General features: G+C 31.4%; 1 protein-coding gene across 1 annotated transcript; it reads left to right on the top strand.

Moving 5' to 3' along the window:
* Positions 1-1,179: 1,179 nt before the first annotated feature.
* LOC141300460 (acid-sensing ion channel 1C-like) lies at positions 1,180-26,777 on the top strand. The gene is made up of 10 exons (XM_073830740.1): positions 1,180-1,503; positions 8,812-8,962; positions 10,641-10,768; positions 14,432-14,582; positions 15,906-15,962; positions 16,118-16,271; positions 16,363-16,454; positions 17,818-17,897; positions 18,009-18,080; positions 25,918-26,777. Exons 1-10 carry the CDS (start codon positions 1,180-1,182, stop codon positions 26,020-26,022), a joined length of 1,314 nt encoding a protein of 437 aa, XP_073686841.1. The 3' UTR covers positions 26,023-26,777.

The raw sequence follows: 26,777 nt of genomic DNA, 5'->3' as shown, positions 1-26,777 counted from the left end.
ACTTTTGGCCACGACTGTACATATAATCTTTAATATGCAGCATACATCAATATAATAGCACTTTATGATGTCCTACAGGTGTCAGCATAGGGTTTTGAAGAAATAAAGATCAGCTGCATGTCCACTCAGTTTTGTGTCATGCGTAACCGTCAAACAGCAGTTTATTTGATTCATTCGAATCAAGTGAATTCATTAAAGCACATAAACATACTAATAAAACCGACAGACGTCCCACAAGAAGCCTGTTGATATTATTGTAAAATAAACAACCGCGAAAGGCCCGCGAAAACATCAGCGAAGACAGAAAAAAAACAGGTCTGATAAATGACATACCCCCCGGGAATCTCTTGTGTGTTCTTACTTGGTCATTTTTCTACTTTAATACAAGAAATATGTACGCTTCTGGGTTTCCCGGCTTGAGGAATGCAAGAAGCAGGGACGCACGAAGCAAATGGATCTATATGCCTGCTGCAAATCCATCGACAGAATAATTTGAGCAGAGCGGGAGGGGCCGGGCGCTCTCACACAAAGGGGAAAGCAACAAGAATCTGCAGGCAGCCTCGCATAGTTGTTCTGTACAAAAAAATGAAGCCGGAGAAGAGGTGAAGGATGAGAACGAAAACTCAAGCTGATCTGTTCAAGCGAAGACAAATCAACCTGAGGATCCTGGAGCAACTGAGATTGAAATGAGCTTAATATGATTTGTTGCAACAGCTTGGTAACGTACATTTTTTTTGTCTTTATGCACTTTTAGTTTTTCTTTGCATGGACTGGCACTGATGCACAAGCTGATTGAAAGAAAATGCATGATGCATTTTGAAACTTTACAGCCAGTATTTAGAGTTTAACAACACTATGGAGGATTTGTCTGCGTCCAATCAGGAGGCAATAAACAAGGACTCTCTGATGGATGATGGCAAGAGACGCAGCAGCCGGCAAAGACTCAAAATGACATTAACCCACAACTCTGAGGACATCACGACCGCATTTGTACTGAAAACAAAAGTCCACGGGCTGAAACACGCATTCTCGCCGTACAAATCCAAAACCCAGCGTTTGTTTTGGCTCCTGGCTATTTTTATCTGCTTGGGTCTTCTCTTCACATGGTCCTGGAATCGAATTCTGTATCTTCTCTCCTACCCGGCCGTGACCAAGATCTACATGGTTTGGTCTCACAACATGACATTTCCGGCCGTTACACTCTGCAACCAGAACCTCCTCCGTGTATCCAGCCTGACCAAAGCTGACCTCTACCACAGCGGCTACTGGATGGACATCATGCACCTGAACCACACAGTCAACCGCCAGAGCGTTTCCATGCTCAAACACAGTCGACACCGCGAGAGGCTGTTGCATCTTCTGGACTTCTCCAACTACAGCCCGCCTCCGGACTACCAGCTCAACACCAGTGAGATGATTGACAGGCTGGGCCACCAATTAGAAGACATGCTGCTTGACTGCAGGTTCCGGGGTGAAAACTGCACTTACAAGAACTTCACCCCTGTATGTAAACAGCACTTTCGGCATGATCAACAGTTGTCTGCATTTCAGATGCTATTCGGGATAAGCCAGTAAAGCAAGTCCACAGTTGAAATTAATCGAAGCTCTTAAAGCAATTAATTAGACTGGCTGAATAAATCTGGCTGAGGGCGTTTTGTTGTGTTTTCTAAGAATGCCTAGTTACATCTTAAGGGAAAAGCGCGGGGCAAGATGTTAAAGTGGATTATAAATAAGAGCGATTCCCTTTTTAACAGCTCTTGAGTCTTTCAGAAGAGACCGTAAAAGCATTTCCAATGCATTTTAAGTGTTTGTGAAAGGCTAAATCTCACAAAAACATATCTAGGTTATGTTTCACCTCAATATCAAAGGGGAAAAAATTACTTATAAATAATAATAATAATAAAAAAAGAGATCTCTAATTATATTTGGATTTGCATAAAACAAATTTAATATGCTTTTAAAAACAGAAAATTCTCTCAACGGCAGTAGTTTCTTATTACTGTAATGCGTAATTAAAAATAAATAAATGCAGTACAATTAAAATGAGTAATATAATTTATAATGTATAAATAATGTAATGCATATAATATGAATGCATTAACATGTTTTATGTGTGTGTGGATGGCTACATTTTACAAAAACAAATCTAGGTTATGTTCCACCACAAAATCAAAGTGGAAAAAAGATTTACATTTACATATTTATAATATCATTTATCATTTAAATTTTGAAATATTTTAGATTTTTTTAATCTCTAATTATATTTGTATTTTGTATAAAACAAATTTAATATGCTTTTAAAAATAGGAAAAATCTCTTTTCAGTTCCCATTTATCTCAATGGCAGTAGATTCTCATTACTTTAATGCATAATTAAATATAAATAAATGCAGTATAATTAAAATGAGTAATATAATGTATATAATGCATGAATGCATTAACATGTTTTTTATGTGTATGTGGGTGGCTAAATCTCACAAAAATACCTAGGTTATGTTTCACAGCAAAATCAAGGGGGAAAAATATTTTAATTTAAATATTTAAATTTATTTAAATGGCAGTATATTCTTATTACTGTAATACATACATAAAAATAAATAAATGCAATATAATTAAAATAAATAATATAACGTATAATATATAAATAATATAATGTATATAAATATACATAACATTAAAGCATTAACATTTTTTATGTGTGTGGATGGCTATTTCTTACATAAAAATATTTCACCTCATTGAGTCCCCACCCCCAACTCGGTACTGGATACTAGTTTTTGTCAGCACACTGTAGACCTGTATTTTCTGTATGTAAGATTGCACTAGTGTTTTTTTTTTTTTTTGTCTTTTTTTTTTTCAAAATACCCTTCAGTGTATTTGCCTACTGTTACATGTTTTTTGTTGTCCTTTATTTTGTATCTTTTTGTAATGTGTATTAAAAATGTATAAATAAAACATTAAAATATATATATATATTTCACCTCAAAATCAAAGGGAAAAAAAACAATATTTAAATGTAAATATTTAAGTGTATTTAAAATTTGAAATATTTTTTTTTACACTTTTATTTCTCTCTAAATATATTGTTATTTTGCATTAAAAAATATACCATGCTTTTACAAATAGGAAAATTCTCTTTTCAGTTCACATTTTTCTTAATGGCAGTAGATTCTCATTACTGTAATACATTATTTAAAATAAATAATTAAATGCAGTATAATTAAATGTGTGTTTTCTATAAATAATATAGTATACATGAATATACATTACATGACAGTGGTCATGAAAATTTTAAAAGTGTATATATAAAAAACGTTAAAGAATATGAATAATCAAACATTTTTGTATGTCAGTGTAAATATGTAATCAGTATTAAATTAGCATTTTTATTGATGCCAAAAATGCCCCAAAAATGTATAAATTATTATTTTTTATTTTTTTGCATTCTAATGGCAATTGAGCTGTTCATGTTCTTGACTGGATTTCACCCAGTTTCACATGTGCATGTTTTCATAAGTAAATTGTCATTTTCCAATCATTTATTTGCAAAATTGCTAGCCGCATTTGTCATCAGAAACAACATTTTTCAATGTTCTGTTTTCTTTTGTAGAGACGTATGGCAGGTTTAGAGGTCTGTTCGCAGAATGCCTGAGGCTAAAAATCTCAGTAACATCTACTGGCACAGAAACTGCACTCTGACAAATTTCTGGTAGAAGACGCATGAATTATTAAAAAGCTCTGGGTGCTTTGCACAGATGTGTTTAAAACCTGCCTCCAGCTAAACTCCTTTGCTCAATATCTTGATCCTCTTTTTCTCCATTATCAGATGGAAAACCAATCTACCTCTCATAATCCCCAAATCCCTTGCAGTGTTAAAGCATATGAAATTGTACGCTTTGCTCAAATCTGATGTGAAATCAACATGACTGCTTTCCATGAATCCACGCTCGCTAGCAGATTACATATGCACAAAGCTCTGAATCATCAGTCTAAATGAGTTCTTGCCTGGTGCGGCGCACGCTTCCCTTCAGAATGAATGAAGTTAATTACTTGGGAAACAGGGAAGAGAGAGAGGCTTGCGCTATTGTTTTGAAACAATGTGCTCATTTGGTGTGTTTTGGTAAACCGTGAACTCGACACTGCAAACACAAATCCTCTGTGATGCATCGACATGCTGACAACAACGGTTCGTTTCAGCTCGAAGCGCTTTCGTGTTAATTGTGATTTTTGAGATAATCAATCTTAACCTCGCATCTCACTTGTCAGATGCTTGATAAGAACATGGCAACAGTGACTGTAGCTGTGAAAGTGTCAGACAGATTTGTTTTCTTGTATGTATCCTTTCCTAAAGGTCAAGTGTACAAGTGCACCACTAGTGGCACTGCATAACAATGTCAAAAATAACATGATTTTTTTGCCAAAACATTGCCAGTGTGCTTTTGGGGGGTTGTCGGGGTGTTGCTAAGGTATTTAAGTCATTTTAGAACATTTGTGTGAAGTTGCATGAGTGTTCAGGGCATTTCTATGCATTTGCTGGAGTGTTTTGAGTAGTAGTGTGTTTGTTTGTGGTTGCTAAGTTGTTGCTAAGGTATTACGAGTAGTTTGGTGTGTTTGTATGCATTTGCTCTGGTGTTGCTATGCAGTTGCTAAGGTATTTTGCATCATTTAAGAATATGTGTGTCAGTTGCTTGGGTGTTAGGGGGTTACTATGCAGTTGCTGGAATGATTTGAGTAATAGTGTGTTTTTTCGTGGTTGCTAGGGTGTTGCTAAGGTGTTCTGAGTAGTTTAGTATGCTTGTATACATTTGCAAGGTTGTTTGGGTGTTGCTATGCAGTAACTAGATTGTTTCGAGTAGTAGTGTGTGTGTGTGTGTGTGTGTGTGTGTGTGTGTGTGTGTGTGTGTGTGTGTGTGTTTGTGGTTGCTAGGGTGTTGCTAAAGTATTCTGAGTAGCTTAGTGTGTTTGTGTGAGTGTGTTACGGTGTTGTGCAAGTTTGTTGGGATGTTGCTATGCAGTTGCTAAGGTATTTTGAGTTTTTGAGTCTTCAGGGCATTACTGTGTGGTTGCGAGGGTGTTTTAAGTAGTTGTTTGTTTGTGGTTGCTAGGGTGATGCTAAGGTTTTCTGAGTGGTTTAGTGTGCTTGTATGCACACTAAACGTAGTGTGTGCTTGTGTGTTCTGAGAAGTTGTTAGGAGTTGCTATGCAGTTGCTAAGGTATTTTTAATCAGAATGTGTGCAGTTGCTCAGGTGTTCTAGAAGGTTGTCAGGGTGTTGCTATGCAGATGTTAGAGTGATTTAAATAATATGTTTGTCATTGCTAGGGGGTTGCTAAGGTATTCTGAGTAGTTTAGCGTGTTTCTAAGCATTTGCTAGGGTGTTCTGTGAGGTTATCACTGTCAGGGTGTTGCTATGCAGTTACTAAGGAATTATAAGATATTCTGTATAGTATAACATGTTTGTTTGTGGTTGCTAAGGTATTTCAAATACTTGTTTGCATTTTCAGGTGTTCTGGGAGGTTGTCAGGGTGTTGCTATGCAGTTGCTACAGTGTTTTGAGTGCCAGTGTGTTTGTTTGTGCTTACTAAGGTTTTCGAAGTGGTTTAGTGAGTTTGTGTGCATTTGCTAGTGTTGCTAAGGTATTCCTAATAGTTTGGTGTATTTCCTAGGGTGTTTTGTGAGGTTGGCAGGGTGTTGCTATGTAGTTGCTGGAGTTTTTTTGAGTAGTAGTCTCTTTGTTTGTGGTTGCTAGGGTGTTACTAAGGTTTTCTAAGTGGTTTAGTGAGTTTATGTGCATTTGCTAGGGTGTTCTACGAGGTTGTCAAAGTGTGGCTATGCAGTTGCAAAAGTAGTTTGAGTCACTTTTAGAATGTGTGCAATTGCTCTGGTGTTTTAGGAGGTTGTCAAAGCAGTTGCTCGGGTACTCTCTGAGGTTGTCAGGGTGTTGCTATGCAGTTGCAAGTAGTATAGTGGTTTTGTATGCATTTGCTACAGTGTTCTGTTAGGTTGTCGGGTGTTGTTATGCAGTTAATAGTGTTTTGAAAAATAGTATGTTTGTTTGTGGTTGCTAGGGTGTTCTTTTAGGTTGTCACTGTCAGGGTGTTGCTATGCAGTTACTTAGGAATTCTAAGATATTCTGAGTTTATGGTTGCTGAGGTATTCCGAGTTGTCATTTGTGTTTTTAGGTGTTCTGTGAGTTTGCTAGGGCGTTTCTATGGAGTTTCTAGGATTTTCTTAGTAGTATAGAATATTTGTTTGTGGTTGCTAGGGTGTTGCTTTGAAGTTGCTAAAGTTTTCCAAGTATTTTAGAGGGTTTGTATACATTTGCAAGGGTGTTTTGCAAGGTTGTCAGGGTGTTGCCATGTAGTCGCTGAGAGGTTCTGAGTAGTACAACATGTTTGTGTTGCTATGCAGTTGCTAGGGTATTTTGTTGAGCAGTGTGTTTGTTTGTGGTTGCTAGGATGTTGCTAAGGCATGTGTGCTTGTATGGGTTTAGAGTTCTTTTGAATTAGACTATTTTGAGTAGTCTGTTTGTGTTTGCTAGGGTGTTGCTATGAAGTTGCTACAGTGTTGTGAGAAATGTTTAGAATGTGTTCTCTGTAGCCTAATAATGTGTTTGTTTGCAGTTGCTACGGTGTTGCTAAGGTGTGAGTGTTAGTCCATTCTTTTTAATAAAAACTGATGAATGACCTATAGTAATCAGTGTACATTTAACCGAAATAGAAGAACCTGTTTTAACACTGAAGAATTGAATCTCTTGTTCTTTCAGTAACATCAGATGTTTGTTATCTTCAGCTGCTCAGTTTGCCCTTAATTATGCTGCTTCTATTCATCATTCTCACACTGAAACGCCTCAGAACCCACAGGGATGAAGCAGGCAGAATGTAGCTGTACCTTTTTGTTTGAGTATTTTGTGTGCTGTCGAGGTGGAGCTTGTTTCCTGAGCAGTAAGTGGGAGACAGTCCTTGTTGAAGCTCTGGAGCCTGTAGATCTCCCTCTCATTAGTGTCACAGCGGGGTCAGGAAACCATGACTGAACTCATCAGTGTGGCTGCTGTCTCCCTCTACATCACTGTCAAACACTGCCAGGACCATCACATTTTAGCCGGCTATTATCTACAAAAGGGATGAAGCCGATTCTTTAAACTGCTGCCAGTTAATTAGATTTCCTTACAGTGAAAGTGTATCACCTTTTTTATTGCTTGGAATATGTGAGGAATTGCAATCAGCATATCATACAATTCATTTGATTAAGGGTCAGGAATTTTTTTTTAATGTTTATGAAAGTGTTTATAATGATTAAAAATACAGTAAAAACAGTAATATTTTTAAATATTATTTCACCTTGAAATAACTGTTTTCTATTTGTGTATATTAGGAGGTGTAATTTATTCCTGTGATGCAAAGTCTTACTCCAGTCTTCAGTGTCAATCATTCTAATATGCTGATTTGTTGCTCAAGAAACATTTTTTTTTATTATCAATGTTAAAAACAGTTGTGATGCTTCATATTTTTGTGGAAAACTTTATGCAGTTTTTTAGGTTTCATTTAAAACAGAAAAGGAGATATAACGATGATGGATAATAATAATAATTATAATAATAATAATAAAATTATGTTGTTTAAATGCTTTAAAAGGTGCATTTAAAATGTATTCTTTTACTATTTTTTAATTTTTTAAGCACATTTTTTTTTTATTTAATTTAGCCACATTTCCTTCAACTAAATTTTAAAACAAATTACATAAAGAGTTTTAAATGTCCACTTTTTGTTAATTTTGTATAAAACTCTTGTTAAAAAGTGATTTATCTATTTTTATTTGAAATGCAAGTTGCATTTTAAAATTATTTATTAACTGATTGTTATAATTGTCCATTTAAAAATGTGAATTATTTATTTTTATTTTGTATGTGATTAACAAGGTGCATTTCAAAATTATTTATTAATTTATTGTTTCAAGGTGCATTTTAAATTTTATTTTTTATTTTTATTTTAAAAATTCAACCCCAGACTATATACAACGTATACAGTATATACTAGGATTACTATAAGATTTGTAAAAGTTTTTGAAGAATTCTGCCATCAAGGCTGTATTTACTTAATAATATTGTGAAATATTATTACAGTTTAAAATAATGGTTTTCTATTTTTAATATATTTTAAAATATAATTTATTCCTGTGATGCAAAGGTGAATTAGTCTTCAGTGTCACTTGATCCTTCAGAAATCATTCTAATATGCTGATTTATTCCATTTATTATCAATGTTGGAAACAGTTGCACTGCTTAATATTTTTCTGGAACCTGTGATACTTTTTTCAGGATTTTTTGGTAAACCCTAACCCTAAATGTAAAAAGAGTCGAATTTATTCAAAATAGAAATCTTTTCTAACATTGTAAGTCTTTGCTGTCACTTTTTTATGAATTTAACTTCTTTAAAAAAAATGTTTTATTAAATTTAAATTTAATGCTATTCTTTTTTATTTCTTAAATAAATCAGCATATTAGAATGATTTCTAAAGAATCATGCGACACTGAAGACTGGAGTAATGATGCTAAAAGTTCAGCTTTGCATCACATGAATAAATTAAATGTCAAAATCTATTAAAATGGAAAAGAGTTATTTTAAATCCTAATAATATTTCACAATGTTACTGTTTTTTGTATTTTTGGTCAAATGAATGCAGCTTTGATTAACATTTAAAACAAACAAACAAAAAAAAAAACATTAAATTGGCGTTGTAATTTTAGATACTATGCTATTACTTTTTTGTGTTTTTATATTTAATATGTTTTTGTATGTGTTTTCCACCCACAGATTTACACAAGATACGGGAAATGTTACACGTTCAACTCTGGTCTGGATGGAAACCCCTTGTTGACGACTTTAAAAGGCGGAACAGGAAATGGGCTGGAAATCATGCTGGATATTCAACAGGATGAGTACTTACCAGTTTGGGGTGACACAGGTAAGCAATATATTTAAAAAAAAAAGACATTGATGATGTGTTTTCTATCATTTATGTACTGTTGAAGAGCCACCATTTCATTAATATTACTAAGTGTTCCTTCAGTGACTTTATCAATTTAGTTTCAGTTTCAGCCAGAAAGTTACACTACAAGCCAAAAGTCTTTGATTATTAGTGATTATTAATGTTTTGTTTTTTTTAAGATGTCTCTTCTGCTCACCAAGCCTGTATTTATTTAATCCAAAGTACAGTAAAAACAGTACAATTTTTAAATATTTTTACTATTTAAAATAAATGCTTTCTTTTTGTATATATTTTAAAATGTAATTTATTCCTGTGATTTTAAAGCTGAATTTTTAGCATCATTACTCCAGTCTTACAGAAATCATTCTAATATTCTGATTTGCTGCTCAAAAAATATTTATTATTATTATTATGTTGAAAACAGCTGAGTGGAATTTTTTTCAGGTTTCTTTTCTAAATAGAAAGTTCAGAAGAACAGCATTTATCTGAAATGGAAATCTTTTGTAACATTATAAATGTCTTTTAAAAAGCCCAAAATAATATATACTGACTCCAAGCTTTTGAATGGTATAGTGTATAATGTTACAAAAGCTTTTTATTTTAGATAAACGCTGATCTTTGGAACTTTCTATTCATTAATGAATCTTGAACAAAATGTACTCAACTGTTTTAAATATTAATATAATAATAATAATAAAAAAATGTTTATTGAACAGCAAATCAGCATATTAGAATGCTTTCTGAAGGGTCATGTGACACTAAAGACTTAATGATGCTGAAAATGTAGCTTTGATCACAGAAATAAATTACATTTAATAAATTCAAAAAACATTCAAATAGAAAGCAGTTATTTTAAATAGTGAAAATTTTTCACAATATTACTGCATATAATACTGTATATTGGATCAAATAAATGCAGGCTTCATGAGCAGAAGAGACTTCTTTAAAAAACTAATTTAAACTTTTGACTAATGTATAGAACACTATATATAATATAATGCAATATGCATCACTCTAGGCTTGAAATGCTGCCACTTTTTAAATAAGATACTAACAGTACAGGTTCCTTGGTTGAAACACGCTTCAAAAAATGATATTTCAAAAAGACAAGATATGGGTTATACATCATATGCGAAGAAACTGATATGCAGCATTTCACATTAGCATAATTCACCCATAAGTGGTCGCCCACAATGATTTGACTTGTGCTAGAACATTTAGATGCGAAGATAACAAGGTTATGCCTTTTTTTAGTCATTTTTTACTGAGTACACCTGCCCCATTACTGCTGCGTCAGACGACTCATTCATTTTCTGTGGCATGCTGCAATTTTTCAACATAATCATGCACAGAAAATAAATACGAAACAGAGTAACAAATATCAAAGTGCAGTTTAATCAACTGTGGATGACATGCGGTCAGTGTTCAGAATTGATGTACTTGTATGCTGGTGAAGATTACGTATTTATAATCTATTAATCTTAGTCGTTTTAATGGCTCTAGAGGAGGCTTTTTATATCCAGAGGCAATGTGTATTGGCGTTCTGGATATAGTAATTATAAAGTTCATTATAAAGTCATTATATTTTTGCCTCGAGGCGGCAGACATCAAATCTCCCGCTCTGTAAATAAACTTGTTTAATGTCTCCCCGCAGACGAAACCTCGTACGAGGCGGGCATCAAAGTTCAGATCCACAGCCAGGATGAGCCGCCCTTCATAGATCAGCTGGGATTTGGTGTGGCCCCTGGTTTTCAGACTTTTGTGTCTTGTCAGCAGCAACTGGTACCTAATACTTAACGTATCACATTTATCACATTTACCACATGCCCTGCTTATTCTCTATCCACTCCATCATCTCTTTAAACCTGGAGAAAACCAGACTTTTTTTGGTTCTGCTGTAAACTATCATCTGAAACAGTGTTGTTTTCGTCAACGATGACGATGACGAAATCATTTCGTTGACGCCACTTTTTTTCATGACGATAACGAGACGATGACGAGATAAAAATGGCTCGTTGATGACTAAAACATGACGAGACGTGTGTGAGTTTTCGTTGACGAGACGAGAATAGACGATAATGTTAGTGGGTGGTCCGTCAGACATTTAAAATGCATGACATTTCTGCTTATTGTGCATGCCAATCAAAACTTAAAAAGTGTCTGACGCTATGGCAAGCCGTTTTAGCATTAAATACTCTTTGCTATACTAGTATGGCAAGCCGTTTAGCATACCATCCTTGTTTGTCTTTTATGTTCTAAAACATTCCTTCATTATTGTAATTATTGGTGAAAATAGTCGATCCGGAAGCTCACATTGTGTTGAACTATAGATCTGCTATTTTCAGAACTTATAAGTGACACTACCCAACAGCAAAATACTTACTGACCTACATTAATTTGTTAAAAGACTACTTTTTCCCCTTTTTTTGACTAAAACTAGACTAAAACCTTTTTGACTTTTCGTCGACTAAAACTAGACTAAAACCTTTCTGACTTTTCGTCTACTAAAATTGGACTAAAACTATCACATATAGAAGTGACTAAAATTTGACTAAAACTAAGAAGCATTTTAGTCCAAAAGACTAAGACTAAGACTAAATCTAAGATGGTTGTCAAAAACAACACTGATCTGAAATGCGTTATGTAATTAGGTGCATTAAAAAACGTATTTATTATTTCCTTATTTTATTTAGATGTGTTTTTAAAAAGTAGACATTTAGGATGCCATTTCATTCAACAACATTTTGAAATGCAAAATAAGCAGTTTTAAATGTCTATGTTTTACTTAATATTCATTTATCTTTTTTAAAAAGATTTTAAAATCTTTTTTAAATAATTAATAGTTTTAAAATGATTTAAAAAGAATTTAAAAACTAATTTTAAAAGAAATATGCAAACATGTTTATATCTGTTAATTTGTGCACTTAAAAAGTGATTTATTCTTTTGAAATTATTTAATAATTTATTAAGTTATATTTTAAATAAACAAATGTTTAATTTTATTTTACTACATTTTAAAACACATTAAATAAACCGTTTAAAATGTCTTTTTTAGTTAAACACAAGTCATTTAAGTTCTTATCTAAACATTTTAGTTAGATATTTATCTTATTTAAAAAGATTTTAACCTAATTAAAAATATTTTGAAATAAATATGCAAAAATTTTTGTGCATTTAAAAATAATTCATTAATTTCTTAAATTATATTTTAAATAAACAAATATTTAAATAAAAAAATAAATAGGCATATTTAGAGTTGTTTAATTTTGTTCAACTACATTTTAAAACAAAACGTTTGAACATTTTTCGTATTTAAATATTTATTTAAACACATTTTAGTTTAGTTATATTTAAGAATATTTTAATCTTATTTAAAAACATTCTAAAACAAATATACAAAAAGTTTTTTTAATTTCTGTTAATTTGTGCAATTACAAGGTAAACTTATATTTAATTATTTTTATTATTTATTGATTAAGTTATATTAAGTTACATTTCTGTTAATTTGTGCATTCAAAAAGTGAGTTTATTTTTTTTGTTAATTACAAGGTGCATGAAAAAAATATTAATTATGGTTGTATAATGTATGGTTATATTTTAAATAAAAGTTTACATTGAAAAAATAATCAGACATTTAAAAGTTTTTTAAAATTACAACAGTTTTAAATGTCTTTTTTTAGTTAAATAATCTTCTTATTTAAGTACTTATTGAAACACTTTTTTTAAAGTTATGTTATTTAAAAAGATTTTATCATATTTCTTTTAAAAAACTTTTACATATTTCTGGTAGTTTGTGCATTTAAAAAGTGATGTATTTAGTTCTAGGTATTTTTGTTAATTACAGGGTGCTTTTAAAATAATTTAATAGTTTAATAATAATAATTTAAGTTATATTTTAAACCAAAAAATAAACAGATTCATTTTAGAGCACATTAAATAAACTTTTAAATGTCTTTTTTAGTTAAACACTAGTCATTTATCTTATTTTAATACTTATTTAAATACATTTTTTTAGTTTCTAAATATTTCAAAATATTTATTTTATTTAAATGCATTGTAAAACAAATGTAAAATAAATTTGTGCGTTTAAAATGTTATTTTTTTATTTCTATAATTATCTGTGAATTGAAAGGTGCAATTCATTGTTTTATAAAGGTACATTTTAAATAAATATTTACACTGACAAAGGCATATTTAAAGTGGTTACATTTCATTCAGTTACATTTAAAACAAATTAATTATATTATTCTATTTTTTGATAAACAATATAATATATCTAGTTTAAATACTTAAATATGTGGGGGGGAAATTGTTTAACTGTTTATTAATTTGTGACTTATTGTGTGTGAATTACAAGTTACTTAAATTATTTCATTTTTATTAAGTTACATTTTAATGTTTTTAAAACAATGTTTATAAACAAATATTGTGTATTTTGCTTAAATATGTGAAAATTTCTTTATTGATTTGTGCATTGAACAAAATTATTTATTTATTTCCAATTTAGTTTAGAATTATTAAACTGATTTATTTATATTTAATTTGTAACTGTGCTCCGAGTCCTCCACAGTGTTTCTGTAACTGAGTTGATCAGAGCCAGGCAAGCAGTGTTTATTTTTATGCACAGTTGTGCGCAATAAAGTCATGTGACTCCTCATGAGTATCTAATTCTGTTTCTAGGGAGCACTAATTGGCAGGAGGTCAGAGAAAAGCGCTCGTTTACAGGCTCCAGTGGATCAAAGGCAAAAGCGGCTCTCACGGCCAAGATCAATACGTCTTCATTCATCGGCTCATAGCAATAGATCAATTAGCTGAAATAATCAAGTGCTAAAGTCAACCGCACACACTCCTAATCTTGCTTTCAATGCACTGACCCACATTCTGTACCTCTTCCTCATTTTAAACTTCAAAGCACTCGGAATCCATCATAAACTCTATTATATGATGCTTTTTGCAGTCGACTTCAAAAAGTGCCTTAATTTAATGGGAGGATTATCTTCCCTACTGGTGCCATTAGATATGCAAAATGATATAAAATCCAATTATGTTTTTATACGATTCTTATTAAAAGGCTCTTAAATTTAATAAGAAGAGCATAATATAATTTTAATGACTTAAGAAATGAGCAGCGCTGTTGCTTCCAGTAAGTGAGCTGTTACTAAGCCCCGCCTTAAAAATGAGACTGACCAATCCTGGCTTAGCAGCCTCTCTGGTTTTCTTGAGGTTTCACTGATTTCCTTTTTGTGAAATCTTGCATTCAAAAAACACACATGCTTTTCTAGGCTGTGAAACGTTGCTGATTGCAGTGTGGGTTTTATTATATTCAGCTGATGTCCTCTGCTCTCAGTCCTTTGATTGCTGTGCTCTTTGGCTCGGCTTAGTGCGTTTTGATTTGTTATTGAACAGCTTTATCCTGCCAGCATTGAATAAAAGTTTATGTTCTAGCTCCAGTATCTTCCTCCGCCGTGGGGCGACTGCAGATCTGAACCCATGGACTCTGAATACTTCTCCACGTACAGCATCACGGCCTGTCGCATCGATTGTGAGACCCGATATCTGCTCGAAAACTGCAACTGCAGGATGGTGCACATGCCAGGTGTGGAGATGACACACCATTTAACAGACAGACCACAACTTTACTGCTTTGTAGCATTTAAATATATTGCAAAAATACCGCATGGACATTTCATTTCAGTGCCCATATTTGAATTTTCTTTGATACATTTTGAATGTGCAGATTGTGAAGAACTTTTTTTTGTATTATTATTTATAAAAACAGTCCTCAGTCCTATTATCTGTTTTTATTTATCTCCACACGTGGAGTTTTTTGTTTTGTTCTATTTTATTTTTGTCTCCACATGCTTGCTTATTCACACTTACCGATTTTTATTATCTGTTATTATCAGTATTTTACTCATATCAGTTTTTACACACATCAGTTATTAGCAACTGGAAAAATATTCATCTTATTTTGTCTCCACATGCTTGCTTATTCAGTTTTTTTCATTCACACTTTCAGAGTTAATTCTGTTATTTTAATCTTTTTTTTTTTACTTTATTTATAGATTTTCTTTTTATTTTCTCTCCACACACTTGCTTAATCACACCTACAGATTTTTATGTTATTTTAATCATTTTTTTTATTTTATTTTTTATTTTATTTCCACATGCTTGCTTATTCACACTTGCAGATTTATTATTATTTACACCTACAATATTTTATATTTACATTTTTCAATATTTTCCTTACACCTATCAGTATTTTAAACAAGTTCTTAACAATTGGAATTGGATATTTATTTTTATTTTATTTTCTCTCCACACAATTTTTATTATCGGTTTACTCATTTTAAGTCATTTTATTTAGTCACTGTATTTATTTTATTTTAATTGATCTGTAATTAATTTTCTTTCTTTCTTTTATTAAATCTCTCTACACATTTTCTTTTTCACACCTGCATTATTTTATTCTCAATTGTATTTTTCATTCAGCAGTTTTTGGACGTGGAGTTTAGTTTAGTTTTGATTTGTTTTATTTTTATTTATTTATTTGTGTATTTATTTTCATTTTTTTTATATTATTTTGTTTTCTCCCTACATGCTTGCTTACTCACACCTATCAGTATTTTATTAGCAATTGGGAAAAAAATTCTCTCCACACATTTTATTTTATTATTTATTTTGTTATAAAATATCCACACATTTTCTTATTGACATTCACATCTACAATATTTAATTCTCAGTTGTATTTAATGTAATTATTTGAGCAGTTTTGTGGACAAATAATTGTTTTATTTTGTATGTTTTATTGTATTTTATTTTATTAGCAATTGGAAAAATGTCTTTTTATTTGACTTTACTTTTCTTTACATGTTATCAGAAATTTTAACAATATTTTGCCTTTCTTTTTCTATCACAGGCACGTCTACAGTCTGCACACCTGAACAGTACAAAGACTGTGCTGATCCAGCTTTAGGTAGGAGGCCATAAGGAGTGATTTGTGTATTTTCATAATACTATGCATTTCTTTCACTACTTTCATGATTTTATATGAATAATTTAAATAGTGCTTAGGCTAACTGTCTTTGAAATAATAATAATAATAACAATAAAAACAACAAAAATTGGCAGATTTCCTGGTGGAGAAGGACAATGACTACTGCGTCTGCGAAACGCCGTGCAACATGACTCGATACGGTAAAGAGCTGTCCATGGTGAAAATACCCAGCAAGGCTTCTGCGAAATATCTCGCCAAGAAATTCAACAAAACAGAGCAGTATATCTCGTGAGTTTAAATTCACATTTAAGTTGATGCGATTTCTGTATTTGTTATTAAAGTTTATCTGAACAGCCATTCATTGTGTTTAATCTTACAGGGATAACATATTGGTGCTGGATATCTTTTTTGAGGCTCTGAATTATGAGAAAATTGAACAAAAGAAAGCATATGAAGTGGCTGGATTACTGGGTAAGTGCACAGAAAATTCACAAAAGCTACACCATATGGAAAATAGAGTTGTCTTCTGTTTTAAAAATTCTTTTTTTATAATATTTCTTTGTATTATTATTTATAAAAAACAGTCCTCATGCTTGCTTATTCACACTTGCAAATTATTTTATTTTATTTTATCTCTACACACATTTGCTTATTCACACCTAAAAAAAATGATTTGATATTATTTTATTGTATTTTTTTTCTCCACATGCTTGCTTACTCATACTGTATTTTATTCTATTCTGATTTATTCTATTTAACAGGTAATTAGCAATTAATTTTATTTAATTTTAATTGAATTTAATTTTTCTTTCCACAAACGTGCTTACTTACACCTACTGTATTTTATTTTATTTTATTTTATAGGTTATGAGCAATTGAAAAATGTTTTCTATATTATTTATTTATTTATTTTTTATTATTTTATTTTATTTTATCTTTCCACATGCTTGCTTACTCACACCTACAGTATTTTATTTTGTTCTATTTTATTTTAATTAGCAGGTTATTAGCAGTTTTACGAATATTTTATTTTATTTTGTTTTATTGTATTTTTTTATTTTATTGTATAGGTTACACCTATGGAATATGGAAAATTGAGAGTTGTCTTCTGCTTTAATAGTTCTTTTTTTATAATTTTTTTTTGTATTTTTATTTTTAAAAAACAGTCCTCATGCTTGCTTATTCACACTTACAAATTTTAATTTTATTTTATCTTGTTTTATTTTATTTTATTTTATTTTATTTTATCTCTCCACAAATTCGCTTATTCACACCTAAAAAAATAATTGTATATTATTTTATTTTATTTTATTTATTTATTTATTTTCTCTCCACATGCTTGCTTATTCATACAGTATTTTATTCTATTCTAATTTATTCTATTTAACAGGTTATTAGCAAAAAAAAATTTAATTTAATTTTTATTTATTTTAATTTTTCTTTCCACAAACGGGCTTACTTACACCTACTGTATTTTATTTTATTCAGTTCTATTTTATTTTATTTAACAGGCTGGAAAATGATTGTTTCATTTGTATTTTTTATTATTATTAGAAATTGAAACATATTTTCTATATTATTTTATTTTATTTGTATCTTTCCACACGCTTGCTTACTCACACCTACAGTATTTTATTTTATTTTATTCTGTTCTATTTTAGTTTAATTAACAGGTTATTAGCAGTTTTACAGTTATTTTATTTTTATTACAATTTATTTTATTTTGTTTTATTGTATTTTTATATTATTTTATTGTATAGAATATGGAAAATAGAGTTGTCTTCTGCTTTAATAATTCTTTTTTTTTTTTATAATATTTTTTATAATCTTTCAGGTGATATCGGTGGTCAGATGGGTCTATTTATAGGAGCCAGTGTCTTGACAATATTGGAGATATTCGATTATTTGTACGAGGTCTGTTGCATTCTTGCTTGTCTAATTTGTCATTTTCTTTTGCTATAATGTTCGAATGGTTACAAATCAATTTCTGACAGTATATTTTATAAACGTCGCACCATTTTGCAGGTTTTTAAGGACAAAGTGTTGGGACATTTTCTACGCAAGAGACGGCCACATCGGAGCGCTAGTGACAATCTGGTAATTGTGCTTTCTGTGTTGCTCTGCATGTCCCAAAATTGTTATTTTGTTGATATTTTTAGCATTTCTGTTCGTTTGGATTATTCTCTTGAATGCTGCATGCACTACTTGCCTTTTGTCTTTCGCTCAAATTCTGGGAAATGATTGATGAAGATGGCCTTTCCACAAAAGACATCGGCTTATGTTTGAGATAAGGACAAATATCAAAAGCAGAAATAGGAAGTTGTAGAAATGTTAAGCATGTTTATCACCCTTCGCTTGTGACAAACCTTGTGTCCGATTTGCAGATGATCTGTGCTCTTCATTAAATCAATTAGGACTTCTGAGTGAAACTCATGTCACCTAATTAATATTTGCAAGCCCAGAAAAGAAGTTTTATACACTACCTGTCAGAAATTTTTTTAAGATTTTTTAAGTCTTTTCTGCTTACCAAGCCTGCATTTATTTGATCCAAAGTACAGCAAAACAGTTAAATGTTAAAAAATATTTTTACTATTTAAAATAATTGAATTCTATTTGAATATATTGTAAAATATAATTTCATGTGATTTCAAAGCTGAATTTTTAGCATCAATACTAAGTGTCACATGGTCCTTCAGAAATCATTGTAATATTCTGATTTGCTGCTCAAAAAAATTATTATTATTATTGTTTTCAGGTTTCTTTGAATAGAAAGTTCAGAAGAACAGCATTTTATAGAAATCTTTTATATCATTATAAATGTCTTTATCATCAATTTTGATCAATTTAAATCATCCTTGCTAAACAAAAGTATAATTTTCACACACACACAAAAAAATAAAATAAAATAAATTTATATACTGACTCCAAACTTTTAAATGGTATAGTAAATAATATTACAGAAGCTTTTTGTCAGATAAATGCTGATCATTGGATCTTTCTATTTATTAAAGAATCCTGAAAAAAGTACTCAACTGTTTTAAATATCGATAATGATGGTAATAAATGTTTCTTGAGCAGAAAATCTGCATATTAGAATGATTTCTGAAGGATCATGTGACACTGAAGACTTGAGTAATGATGCTGAAAATTAAGCTTTGATCACGGGAATAAATTGCATTTTTAAAATATATTCAAATAGAAAGCAGTTATTTTAAAGAGTAAAAATATTTCTAATTTTTACTGTTTTTGCTGCACTTTGGATCTAATAAATGCAGGCTTGGTGAACAGAAATAATTTCTTAAAAAAAATCTTACTGTTCAAAAACTTTTGATTGGTAGTGTATATACATTGGTTATATTCATTACTTGATTTTATTTTTTACATTGATTTTATCTAAAAAAGTGGAGTGTAGATAGAAAATTAGGGATGAGAAATGAGGAATTGGATCGAGATGTGCGCCAACAGCTCATACATAAAGTATTTCTAATATTTATTTAGCTCAGTAGTTCAGTAGAAGTTCCCATTTTATTTATTTACTTCAAAATATTTTATTTAGTTAGTTATGTTCTTGAGCACCAAGAACATTCTGGTTTCAAAATTGCTTTTCCACCACCTGGCTTATAACACTGAAGAAATGAAATTTCTTTCCACGACAGGATGAAATTTCATCCAAGAAGCCATTAAAAATGTCATCATTTACTCATCCTCATGTCATTCTTAACCTGTTTGATTTTCTTTATTCCTTCCATGGAACACAAAAGAAGATGTTCTGTGTTCTTTTGCGTAAAGCGAAAGCATGTAATCAGAGGCTGTCATTCAAGCTCTTATAAAGAATAGAAATTCACCTAGAAGGACTACTACAGTGACTTCAGAAGGACTCTTTTTTTGGTGATTTTAGGTTGTTTTTGAAACTCGACAGCTGTGTTGAACTTGTATGATAAAGAGTTGTTGCAGAAGCTGAGTAAATGATGACCAAATGTGCATTTTTATATGAGCAAATACTAATATGGCAGGACACTTAAACACTGTGCCACAACATCAGCATTATTCACCATTATTCTACCATATCATACCATAGCAGACACAAAAAGCCATCATTTTCCCCTTCCCAGCATGCACTAGGATATCACTGATCAAACATTAAACACCAAAAAATGACAATTCTGTCATTAATTACTCACCCTCATGTCATTCCAAAACGTTGGAGCTTTGCTCATCTTCAGAACACAAATTAAGATATTTTTGATGAAATCCGAGAGCTTTCTGACCCATAGACAGCAATGCAACTGACACGTTCAAGGCCCAGAAAGGTAGTAGGGACATTGATAAAATATTCCATGTGACATCAGTGGTTTAACCGTAATGTTATGAAGCTAGGAGAATACTTTTTGTACTTAAGAACACTAAAATAATGACTTTATTTAACTATTTTTTTTCTTCCATGTCCAACACACTGAAAACGTAAAACAGTCTTCATAAACATGTCTGAAGATTTTGACAGAGAGGATAACTTGCAATTTTTTGCCTAGCCTTACTTATTTGAACCAGAATGTACAGACAGTGAACTAGGATCAATTTTACTGACACAAAAGAGCAAAAAATTGTTGAATAAAGGCAGTATTTTTTCATTTTTTTTTTTTTTTTAACATAAAGTATTCTCATAGCTTTGTAAAATTAAGGTTGAACCACTGATGTCACATGGACTATTTGAACAATGTCTTTGCTACCTTTCTGGGTCTTGAACGTGTCAGTTGCATTGCTGTCTATGGGTCTGAAAGCTCACAGATTTCATCAAAAATATCTTAATTTGTGTTCTGAAGATGAGCAAAGCTCCAACGGTTTTGGACTGACATCAGGGTGAGTAATTAATGACAGAATTGTCATTTTTTGAGTGAACTATCCCTTTAAGATACACTGACAAGCTCACATCGCACTAAATGATTAGCAAACACTGAAGACTGTACATATTTCAGAATTAACATAATCAAAATATTTACACATGCACATGATTTTTAAATCATAGTTCAGTGGTGTTTTATTGCTTTTTATTATGTTTTGAAGTTATTAGCATCCATTAAAATAAAACTTTAAATACAGCAATATACCTAAAATGGATATTTTTGAGAAACAACGTGATTTTAAGCAGTTGGACCATTGCTTTTTCAGCATGGTATTATTTTGTCATAAATCTGGTGAAGGTCAATTCATTTTCAAAACAAATAAATTTGAATATATTTATATATATATATTTACTATGAATAAAATTGCATATGTTTACATATATTTAGTTAGTAAATATGTTTAAATTCAGTGGTGGCCAAAATTATTAAAACATTAGCTTCAAAAATGGTTTTAAATCAGTTATTTCTATCTTTTGCTGTAGTGTGTCAGTAGGAAATATCAGTGTACATTTCCAAACATTCATTTCGACATTAATTGTAAAATCCAGTGAGATTTTTGATTGCACAAGGAGTCTGACAACAACCAGTGCTCCACATAGACATCTGATTTCATCATCATCATCATCATCATCATCATCATCCAGTCTGTCTGGAATGACATGAAGAAACAGAACAAACTGAGACAGACTAAATCCAGAAGAATCTCTTAGATGCTTTAAGAGACCTACCTGCAAAACTACCTGAAAAACGATTGCGTTAAATGAGCGTCCTCTTTTTATAGCATTTTTACACCTGTGGCTAAAAACTTTTAACAGTAGTGTAGCTTTGCAGGTCGGTCCCTTGAAGCATCTTGGAGACATTGCCACACTTCTTCTGGATTTAGTCTGTCTAAGTTTGTTCTGTTTCTACATGTCATTCCAGACAGACTGGATGATGATGATGATGATGATGATGATGATGATGATGATGATGATGATGAGATCAGATCTCTGTGTGGAGCACTGGATTTTTACAATTAATATCAAAATGAATGTTTGAAAATGTAAACTGATATTTCCTACTGACACACTACAGCAACAGATAAAATAACTCACTTAAAACCATTTTTTAGCTGGTGAAAATACTAGTGTTCTAATAATTTTGGCCACCACTGTATATTTATTGAATGGAATTATTTAACGAGTTTCATATTTACAATACAATAAATTGGAAGTGAATTGGCCTGAGCCTGGGTTTGGTCATCTTCATCTCTTTCCATCATGTTTATTCCAGGATTTCCCCGAGAATCCCACCAGCCCTGGTGTCACGCCTAACCATGTCCCCAGGTAGCGCTGCCATTAATAATCTTGCAGAAGCATTTCATTGTGTCCTTCTGTAAAAAAAAAAAAAATTCCTTGCATTTTTCACGCCATTTAGAGTCTTTTCCCTTCGTGACATTTAATGTCAGTAGTTCTAGACGTGCACAAATGTCATTGCTACGCATTCTAAGATCACTTTTTCAAAACCCTGTAGCTTTCAAGATGGAGATGATGTTTTGCAGAAGTTCAGGTAAAATGACACCTGTAGCTTTCTTTTGCTTTTATTCTCAGTTTTTCTTCTTTCTGTTTTCCTCCCAACATGTTTTGTTTGATTTTCCCCCAAAATGTTGTTGTTTTATTATCAAATATATCATTTTTGTATCTTAATTACACTACTGTTTAAAAGTTTGGGGTCAGTAAATTACATATATAAGAAATATAAATAAAAAGTAAGTAAAATATACAGTCAAGCCTGAAATTATTCATACCCCTGGCAAATTCTGACTTAGTTACTTTTATTCAACCAGCAAGTTTTTTTTTTTGACTGGAAATGACACAGGCTTCTCCCAAAAGAAAATAAGACGATGTACAAGAGGCATCATTGTGGAAAAAACATTACTCATCTTTTATTTACATTTGAACAAAAAGTGGCATGTCCAAAATTATTCATACCCTTCTCAATAATCAATAGAAAAGCCTTTATTGGCTATTACAGCAATCAAACGCTTCCTATAATTGCTGACCAGCTTTTTGCATGTCTCCACTGGTATTTTTGCCCATTCATCTTTAGCGATGAGCTCCAACTCTTTCAGGTTGGAGGGTGTCTTTGCCATCACCCTGATCTTTTAGGAGAAGCTTCTGTCATTTCCGGTAAAAAAACAAAAAAAAAACTTGCTGGCTGAATAAAAGTAACTTTAAGTCAGAATTTGCTAGGGGTATGAATAATTTCAGGCTTGACTGTAAATATAACCTTTTTTTGCCCGATGCCTATTTGACCAATTTCAATTTGTTTCAATCAAGTTTCCACAAAAATATTAAGCAGCACAACTGCTTCCAACATCGATAATAATCAGAAATGTTCTTGAACAGCAAATCGGCATATTAGAATGATTTCTGAAGCATCATGTAATACTGAAGACTGAAGTAATGATTCCGCTTTGCATCACAGTAATAAATTACATTTTGCAATATATTTATTTAGTTATTTTAAATAGCAATATTTTTTCACAATTTTACACTTTATAGTGTATTTTTAATTAAATAAATGCAGCCTTGGTGAGCATAAGGGACTTTCAAAAACAAAATTTGACCAACTCCAAACTTTTGAACAGTAGTGTATATGGTCTACAAAAATGATTAGCAAAAATGTTTGAAACCACATCCCAGCCTTAAAATAAAAAACACCAGGGCGTTATTATTATATGAGCAACATGCTATATGTCATATGGAAAGGTTTGTCTAAGTGAAAGGTCAAGATTTCAATAAACAATGTGTATTTGGTTGAAGCTTTTGCTATTTTAAAGGACTTGATGATGTCTGCTAGACAGATGAATGATGAAACAAGGAGGAAATGTGATGGAAAAGGACGTGTTGTAAGAGAATGTTCCAGATCATTGCATGAATCTTTAACACACCCACATGAAATAAATTTGTGTGGAGTCACTTTGTGATCCAAGAACTAATTTGAATATTTTAGTGATAAACAAAACAATGTTACAGGATGATATAAGAAATGCTATGTGAAAAGGAGATGAGCATCGTAGAGCTGCAGCTTTATTGGTTTATTTCAGACAGTGCAATTATTTTCACCCAGCGATACCTTTCATAAGTCTGTCTACAAGTCTTGGCTTATTAAATATGAAAAGTAAGCCTACTTGCCAGAAGAATTACTGATGCTGTGTTTTTTTTTTTTTTTTTGTGAAACTGTTGTTTTTATCTTTTTTATCAAATTATTTTTAGCAGTCGAAACACAGGGGCAGGGTTAACACTTGCAGATAAAACTCACCAATAATTCTCACAGATAATTTCAATTCATCCTTCAGCACCTGGATAAACATTAAATTACACAGCTATTTTTATTTATTTTTTTATACTATACACAAATAAGCTCCTTTTTAAATTTATTTTAAATATATTTTATGCATTTATTTATTATCATTTGTTTATATTGTAGTTTTATATAATTTTTTGCTTTTACAAACTGAAGAACTCATTAAAATGATGTGGTAACTTGAGACCAAAAATCATTACACATGATACATGCACATTTCTATACATAGATACAAGTGTTTTACCCAATATACATGCTGCATTTATTTTTTTATTGTACTATTTTATTTTATTTATACACAATATAAAATATACAGGGATAATGAATTGTTTATGTATGTATTTGTTACTTTTACAAACTGCTTAACTAGTTAAAATTAAAAATAAAACAGATATATATATAATACTGATTTATTTTATATATGTATATGCAAGATATAAATATAAGACTACAATTTAAAAAAAATAATAATAATTTAAAAATATAATTTAATTAAATCAAAAACAGCTTATTTGTATAGTATAAATAAAACTACCTGTGTAATTTTCCCCCCTTAAAATATAGATATTAGGTACTCGTATAATTTCAAATAAATTAATATACATTTAATAATTGTTCTTGCTTTTACAAACACATGTACAAGCTGCATTTAATTTTTTAATTTTATTATTTTGCTTTATTTATATGCAGTATACAAATATACACACTGATAATGTTGTGTTTTGACAAATATATATATATATATATATACAAGAAAAAAATAAACTACAATTTAAAAAATAATAATAAATAAAAGTAAAAAATATAATTACATTAAAAAAGCAGCCTATTTGTATACAAAACTGTCATTTTTTTAATGTTATTATTTTGTTTTATTTATATGCAATATACAAATATACAAGCTTTTTACATTTTTTCTTGCTTTTACGCACTGATAAACTAGTTAAAATTATTATGTATGTATGTATACTTTTTTTTTTAGTTTTTTTTTTTTTTTTGTATACCTTAAAATATATCTTAAAGATATTACTTTACACAAGATAGAGCTTTACACAAAAACCTGTTTAAGAAACGTATAACAAAATGCATTATTCAAATAAATTACTATCTTAACCGTTCATATTTATGTATTCAATGTAACAGTGACATAACTATAAATTCAAGAGGGAAGGTAGATCCAGAGATCGATTCAGTTTGATCAAAATTTGAGCCTGAAAGGCTAAAATGGCTTCTATTGCTTCATTGTGATGAGACCTGTGTCTAATAACATCACTAGATGCATCTCTTTGTGCTGTCATCACAGGTCTACATACAATGAGCACAACGCTCTCTCGAGGTTCACTGGAATGACACTCCAATTATTTCTCTGCATCCTGCTGAGTTATGATTGCAAAACTCGCCGGTAGATTTCCAGAGCTGTAGAAATGAAACTAAGAAAACTTCTTCCTTCCCCACTCCCCTCCATCTACACCTTTATGATTGAATTTACCTTCGTTTTTATTCACTCTGACATGCATTCTTCATTATTGACGTTCTGTTTTACTCACATCCCCTTGTTTATTTCGCTCCAACACTGATTTCCATTGTTATAAATGGGTGCCGTTGACATGAACTCATCTCAACCCCTCATCTGATCTTCCGTATCCCTCCCACCCTTCCCGAAATCTTCCGTTTCTCTCTTTCAGAGCACATGCGACACACTCCGGAGTCACTCGGACAGTCTCGGATTCGCGCCGAACGTGCTACCTAGTCACCCGGCTATAGGCAACTTCGAGGAGTTCGCTTGTTGATGACGCAGGCCACGGCATCCCGGCGGTTTAGGATTTGACGGAAAACTGTGAAATATATATCAGATAGACTCCAAAAGAAGTGTAAGTCCATGAAAATGTACATGTTAATAGTTAAAAAACAACAAAACGAAACAAAAAAAAAACACCTGAATAGAATCGATATATCATCATCAAGTACAAATAGGCAACACTTCCAAAACAAAACTCAGGTTTTATTAACATCACAGCCGCTGTTTGTTTGACATTGTGGAAAACGCCATTTCCTTTTCGGACGATTTCAAGCGTACAAATACTGTGACGGTACTTCATCCGAGAGAGTATTTTTTCCTCTGTGCTTTTCTGAATCCTGTGTGAACACTGTGGGCCTAATTTGATCAAGCCGCCTTAAACGAATCTGAACAAGAAGGCATTTTAATATTGCACAAAAATTGTTCTAGACACAGTCGGTTTGGCCAAGGTTTGAATCTATTTTGGCACTTTTTTTGTACAATAATCGTGTGAGCTTTAACCGCGGTTTGACTGAATTCAGCCCTGCGATAGTATTCGACAAATGTGTAACCATTCAGAATGTTTGTCTCTGTTCATATTTTGTGTATATAAGTGCAATAATATGCATAATGTGTTAATGAAAACCGTATATTACCTTCAAGTCTTAATTATTAGCTGTCAGGTAAACAGAAGGAACCAGATGCTTTCGGTACAACCTGAGTTACCAGCAATCATGCTATTTATTTCCACTTCCATCCACTAGGACG

Source organism: Garra rufa, chromosome 24 (assembly GCF_049309525.1).
Source record: "Garra rufa chromosome 24, GarRuf1.0, whole genome shotgun sequence".
In the NCBI taxonomy this organism is placed as follows: Eukaryota; Metazoa; Chordata; class Actinopteri; order Cypriniformes; family Cyprinidae; genus Garra; species Garra rufa.
The sequence above is the reverse complement of the archived record's forward strand: the minus strand, read 5'-3'. Positions and strand labels throughout refer to the sequence as shown.

Coding starts and splice junctions, on each gene's coding strand:
- LOC141300460 (XM_073830740.1), top strand. CDS start 1,180: ATGACATTTCCGGCCGTTACACTCTGCAACCAGAACCTCCTCCGTGTA. Junction 1,504..8,811: donor CTTACAAGAACTTCACCCCT/GTATGTAAACAG, acceptor TTCCACCCACAG/ATTTACACAAGATACGGGAA. Junction 16,272..16,362: donor AAAACAGAGCAGTATATCTC/GTGAGTTTAAAT, acceptor TTAATCTTACAG/GGATAACATATTGGTGCTGG.